This window comes from Hesperophylax consimilis, chromosome 8, assembly GCF_061612785.1.
Source record: "Hesperophylax consimilis isolate HC1 chromosome 8, BYU_Hcon_1.0, whole genome shotgun sequence".
Classification (NCBI taxonomy): domain Eukaryota; kingdom Metazoa; phylum Arthropoda; class Insecta; order Trichoptera; family Limnephilidae; genus Hesperophylax; species Hesperophylax consimilis.
The window spans coordinates 15,526,855-15,533,293 of NC_142843.1; the positions used below are offsets into that span (position 1 = coordinate 15,526,855).

Consider the following 6,439-nt stretch of genomic DNA (forward strand, 5'->3'; position numbering starts at 1 on the left):
TGAAAGTAGTCTGCAAATTTCTGACAGATAGATTCTGAGTCCGTTATAAATTTGTCTCCACTATTCAGGCCGTTATGTGACCTGGAGTTAGCTTTCTGTGATTTTATAAAATCCCAGAAGCATTTGACATTGTCTTTAATCCCGTCCTGAATTCTGTTTAAATATTGTCGTTTAGTTATGACAATATCTTTTTTGAGCTCGGATCGCATCGCAGAAAACAATAAGTAGTCTGATTGCTTTTTGTGTACTCTATATTTTCTGCGATGCGCTTCCTTGATTTTTATTTTGTCAATAATTGATTTTGTGAACCATACCGGGTAGGTTGCACTCACATTTATTGACTTCTTAATTGGAACACATAAATCAAAAACACTTGTTAAAACATTATAAATCTTCTTAAAAATATCTTCTTCTTCTTAGTGCAATTTGTTGATGTAGACCGATTGAATGTGGTCGCTAGATCAGCCACGCTCATACCTTGTTCTGGGCTTTTCAATGATTTTATTTTTTTATTTCTACAGTTACTTAAATCTCTTCTGGCTGTCTTCTTTTGGTTTTTTCTTCAAGGACATTTTAGCAAGGGTTATTAAACTTTTGCACAAAAAAATTACAAATAATGTCTGAACACAAGTTTGGAAAAATGTGTGATCACATGCGACACTAACGTGCCAGCCAGAACGAGTGCTAACCAGAGACTGACGCACTGGCGTGGAAGTCCCGGCTTACAAGTGAGTGACGTAAAGGTGGGACTTGCCCTTTCTGCGTCACTTGTTATGCGAAATGTCGCTCGTTAAGGGAGCATTGTTTTCACCATCTGTTTTGCACGTTATGCGAATTACTCGTTATAGGAGGTGCTCGTTATGAAAGGTTCCGCTGTATTTGAACACATCGATATTATCGAAAGTTTCAAAAAAATTTTTGGAACTAGTTTAGAACGCCCGCCTGCAGTCCCCTCTTACCACGAAAATGCCCAAAGATATTGGGTGCATAGCAATGTTTATCAATTCTATTAAATTCAGCTCTCAATTCAATTTGACAATGTTATTTTTATGTTTCATTCTTTAGTTTCCTAACACAAACAAAATTATTATTAAGGGTATACTTAAAAGAATTTATAATCCATATGTACAGGCGCAAACAAACATTTCGTCTCAACATTTTAAAGCATAACTTGCAAAAAGTATTTTTTCCTAAAATAATTAAATTATTGCCATCTATGAACATTTAATTTTCAGTTTAACTTTATAAATTTTTTTTTCATCTAACCAGTACACCACTACAAAAGTAAAGATCTCTTTTAAATGATTTACCTGTACGTGGCTAGGTATTACGGAGCCCTGATTAGCAAACAAAAAATTATTCACAAAATGCTGCATTTGCAAGTCAAATATTGTACATTTTATTTAAACCCTCAAACTGGTCCATCTGACTAAAACTTACTTAATTTTCTAGCACTTGTTCAACCCATTGTAGTGCACCACAGTTTACATATCGATGAGTGCTCTTTAAGTGTTGATGGTTTTGTTTTTATATCACAGTTTTTACGCTTCTTATAAATACACTTCATACTGCAGTCTCATCATGTAACTCCCTTGGAAGAAATATTGAGAGTTAAATTATTAATATTAGGGGAAGCAGATGACTGTAAACTAATCTCAATTATTTGAAGATCATTGGTAGATTTCTTTATGTGGAGACTCGTGTAGGGAATGTGCTTCCAGTATTTCCCAAGGGTGGCCTTCGTTTCCACGGAATGTGATGAAATTGATACTCCTAGAACAACAAGTCAAAAAATTATTCTACCTTTCCTTTTCTTTCTTATCTTCCTAACATGACCTGCAATAGCCATCCCAAGCTAAGATGTGAGCTACCGTGCTCAGGCTGAATGGGAACAGTGTCACGAATGGTGCCTCCGAGAAACAGGGTCGCATCTCGAAGTATTTAGACCTTACCCCAGCACTCGGGGCTCTGCTGGAGTAGACCTTCTATTTCCCTAGATACTCGTGGGAAGAAAATTGGAAAATTTCAGGGAACCAAGGGGGAGTGGAGAGGAGAGACGAATTCCTCTTCCATCGCGGGGCCTTCAGGGAACCAAAAGGGAGTGGAGAGGAGAGATGAGGCTCTCTTCCCTTGTGGGGCCTTCAGGGAACCAACTACATATCCAATGACAACCCTGGTGAACTTTATAAAAGGGACCGGGTTACTGTTAAAGCAATGAGGTAAAATGGGAGATAGCACAATAGGCCTATGGCCTAAGTGCTCACGGGAACTATACGTAAACCGTCTCCGTTCTATAAATAAAATAAAATATCTTCCTTCCCACCGAGGGTCAGAAACCCTCATGGCTATTTACAAATAAGATGAAGCTGAACAATAAAGCTGTAACACAACTGTTCCAATTTTGAAGAATATTATTAAGCCCATGAAAATTCACATTTAAAAATATACACAAATTCATTATATATACTGAAAATATGAATCCAACCAATTCAAATACATACTAACTAACTAGCCATCAGACCAATCTCCGAAGGATTAGGCCTTGCGCGCACCACGATTTTCTGTACCACGATAATTTTGTCGCAGAAATGCAACGTATGAGTTAGTAAGTATGTGCGCGCATATACGACAAATAAATAGTTGCTATTTTAAAATTGTGATTTGTCACATTTTTCCGCGACAGCGCGCGACGCGATTATCGCAAAATAAAATTATAGTATTTGAAGTTATATGGACACGCGCGCAGTGCGATTTAAAATCGCTACCTGACAACCTTTCTTCAGCTGAGATTGCATTCCGCCATCTAGTATTATTGTATGCAATTTGAGGTCCAACAATTCTTAATAGTTTGTCAAATATCTGAATCTTCATTCTATAATAGTCAAAGAATTTTTTTGGATATTGTCGAAGATCATTGTATTTCAGATAAAAGAAACCTTTAACATATCTTTCTGCTGTAAAAGGATGAGTCCAGTATTTATGTGTTCTTTTATTCCTCCTCTTCCGAAGAAGCAAAACAATACAAGCAATTTGTACGAAATCCATGTTGAGAATGAACAATTCATCGCGATGCGCGCAGTATTATTTTTGCGATTTATTATAGCACGATTTTAAAATAGTGTCGCAAAAAATACAATCGTAATGCGCGCTAGGCCTAAGGCAGAGAGGACAGACTGCCAAACAACTTGGTCTTGGTACACACTTCTTGCCTCATTCACATTCATACATCATCTCATACATACTTTTCTATTATCTGACTCTTGACATGGCCTGACTCGAGTATCTGATTCACTTGATCGTGCCATGTCTTCCTCGGGCTTCCCCGACTTCTGAACCGAAATTATATTGTTTAAGTGATTTTACTGGTTATCCTGCGAGAGTGGAAGATAATCCCATTATGTATCACCAACATGAGAGATTACTTGAAAAGGATTAGTTATGTTAAATAGCCAGGTATTTCCTGACCACCATCTTTCCATCTCAACTTTCTTCAGCTTCGATTTTGTGGTACATATACTTCTTTTGATTTGAGTTTTCGAGTAAATTGAGTCTGAAGTTGAAATTTTTTAGATCTGTTTTGAAAAAAAATGGTTGATAGGGAGTTAATATCATCTGTTTAATGTCTTTTAAAATGCGTCAAAGAGTAGACCCACCTCCGAAAGTTTTTTAATCCTTTAGTTGCCGAAATCATCAAGGAAATTTAAAAAAAAAATCGAAAACAAAAAAAGGTTTTTTTGTTTTCTCTGTGATGTCGATATATTTAAAAAAACACCTTTAAAGCACTTTATTATGTAAAACCTGAGGTGGCTTAGACTATTTTTCTAACAATAAAAATGCATAATTTGACAAAAATTAGTTACCGTCAATTTCATTTGAAGTCACTTCAACCCAACGTGTCAGGAGATTGATAACAATGAACGGAATGTTAAATTTATAACCAATCAGTCGGACGATGTTCACAAAGTGATTGAGCAGACCCAAACCTGGAAATATATAATAGTAATCTTCAGCATTTATTAAAAAATTAATTAAAAGACATTACTAATAATAACTTCTGACTATGAATAATCTGACAATGTTTGAATTCTCACTACACCCTTAATAAGAAAACTGAAATTTGTTGGTTGTGCAAATATAGAGGGTACAAATAACCTGATAATTATAGAATGCCCTGTACTCCCATCATTAAATGCTAATATTTTACTTGCGTAATGATTAACCGCTTTCGGGCAAACTATTTTTAACTTATCAGTAATCACAAAAAATAATTAACCTTCAAAGGCTGGCATTTTATTTCATTTTTCTCTTATAATATTAATTAATTAAATTAAATTCAATTTAACTACTTAATGTAACTATGTTCAATGAACTCGGATTTCTTATGAATTTAAGTGTCATTTTCAAAATTGGAACTGATTGTGTCAAGAATTCAGACCATCCTGTGTGTGATTTTGCACAGGTATGCTAGTGTTGTATCTTCCAGTGATGTAATCTATAAGTAGGTACTATTGTATTTTTTCCTACATAATACTGAGGCTGATGGGAGAGCCTTGAACCCCCCAATCCCCCCCCCCATCCTTATATACGCCTCCCAAATGGTACAAACTTTGGGTTCCCAAGTCATAATTCATTCCAGTTAATATGGAATGATTACAAAGATCGCCTCCAGGAATGATAAAAACTTAATTTTCCTCAAGGCAGGGTTGCCACACACATAAAAACATAAATAAGTACATAATTCTTACATCTGGGGGCCTACTCTGTATCTTTCAAACATTCCTGCCGCCGGTTTAGCTAAGTCACAAACGTGAATTAACTCTTCTCTTACGGTGTTCAAAAATTCCTCATCCTACGGTGCTATACACTCGGTAAATATTTATATATTGTAATTTCTTAATGCAATACATAAATGTATTACGGAAGAATACCTAAAATTTGAACACTGTGTTTAGTATATTTAGATAGATATTTTATTAATTAGAGACTTTGTTCACTCAGTTGACAGCACCGGCAAGGAAAGGTTAAACCACGAACTTACTGGTTTGTTAACCGGAAACATACAGAGTAGGCCCCCGAATAATATATTTATATTTGTTAGAATAATTCCTCACTTTCTTTTGTTTTTTCTCCCTGAAATTGCAGCATGACGGCCGGTAAAGAATCTATTATTACCAAGCGAATAGACCTCACAAAATTTGCGTTGCTTTGAAGATCGTGCAGAAATGATATCAGATGATTGAGATTAAATAAACGCACCACTTTGATACGTTCTAGAACCAATCCTATATCCTGTTAATAAGAAAGAAAAATATAAATATATGTCACACACAAAGTCATTTAAAAAATTCCATTAACAGTCGACTTAATGTTACTATGGGTATGCCGACAGGTCGATCGCTTGTTCTACGATGGTAAACTTAGCATAAAACAATTAAACCCACAGCATCTAACTTAATTTAATCACAATTACACTTACATTTTCTTCACAAGATTTACTTTTTAAAATCTCGTGCATTCGTGTAGCACTGAAATCCCATTTGGTGTCGATGTAAAGAACATTTTGTTTTAAATCACTTGAAATGTTTGAAGCAACACTAAGGGCTAGTTGAGTTTTGCCAGAATCCGGGAGGCCACAAATTTCAGTTATTTTTCCACAGTGCAAACCTCCGTGAAGAATTTCATCCAACCTGCAAATGGTGAAAAATAAAGTGAATGATTTATATGGCAGTGATCTCAAGTCATCTCAAGCGGGCTTCTCGTGAATAGAGGCATGCGTTTTACATTTTTTTTATATTATAATCAAAGGTTTCAGAAATGTAAGTTATAAATGAAAATGACAGAGAAAGTAAATTACTTTGTGATACCCGTTGGTAAAATTGCAAAGGAGAGTAAGATTCTGTCGTGGCATTCTGTGCCACTGAAACTAGGAGCTCCATACTTATTACATATTTCCCGACGAATAATTGATACTTCATCATGAGATAATTTTGTTATAGTGGTTAATCTTGTCGGGTCTTCTTGCAAAAAATCTATAGTGTTGAATACATTATTCTTTTTCAATATTTTCACAACCTTATCATTCAATACATCACTTTTAAGAGAATTAAGAAGTGCCATTATTAATTACGACAAGTTTATTGTTTTGTTAATACACCACTACAACTACATAATTAAAAGAAGTAATAATAGGATAGTGTGTTTGTGTACATATTTAATTCCCGCAATTTTACTAATTTGACATTTAGAAAAGTGTTGCCATTTGCAAATTCATTAGTGATGGGCATAATCTAAGATGTATTTAAAATTATCGAGAACGATCGACATATTAATTTATTTTTATTTGTGAAATCGGTTATCCATTCGAAACATTTTAGTTGTCCTACAAAAGGATTGTACATTTTTTTATTAAAAAAACAAAAGTTTTATCTATTTTTAAATA

The 6,439-nt window shown here is 34.7% G+C and overlaps 1 protein-coding gene across 1 annotated transcript; it reads right to left on the minus strand.

Moving 5' to 3' along the window:
• Positions 1–942: 942 nt before the first annotated feature.
• Positions 943–6,117, minus strand: Rad51D (Rad51 recombinase D). Its single transcript, XM_089634453.1, has 5 exons — positions 5,855–6,117; positions 5,477–5,687; positions 5,112–5,289; positions 3,861–3,983; positions 943–1,773 (listed from the first exon to the last, which is right to left on the minus strand). The coding sequence occupies exons 1-5, from the start codon at positions 6,115–6,117 to the stop codon at positions 1,580–1,582; spliced, it is 969 nt and encodes a 322-aa protein (XP_089490579.1). The 3' UTR covers positions 943–1,579.
• Between the last annotated feature and the right edge of the window lie 322 nt (positions 6,118–6,439).

Coding starts and splice junctions, on each gene's coding strand:
- Rad51D (XM_089634453.1), bottom strand. CDS start 6,117: ATGGCACTTCTTAATTCTCTTAAAAGTGATGTATTGAATGATAAGGTT. Junction 5,688..5,854: donor TTACCAACGGGTATCACAAA/GTAATTTACTTT, acceptor CACCATTTGCAG/GTTGGATGAAATTCTTCACG. Junction 5,290..5,476: donor GTAAATCTTGTGAAGAAAAT/GTAAGTGTAATT, acceptor TCTTATTAACAG/GATATAGGATTGGTTCTAGA.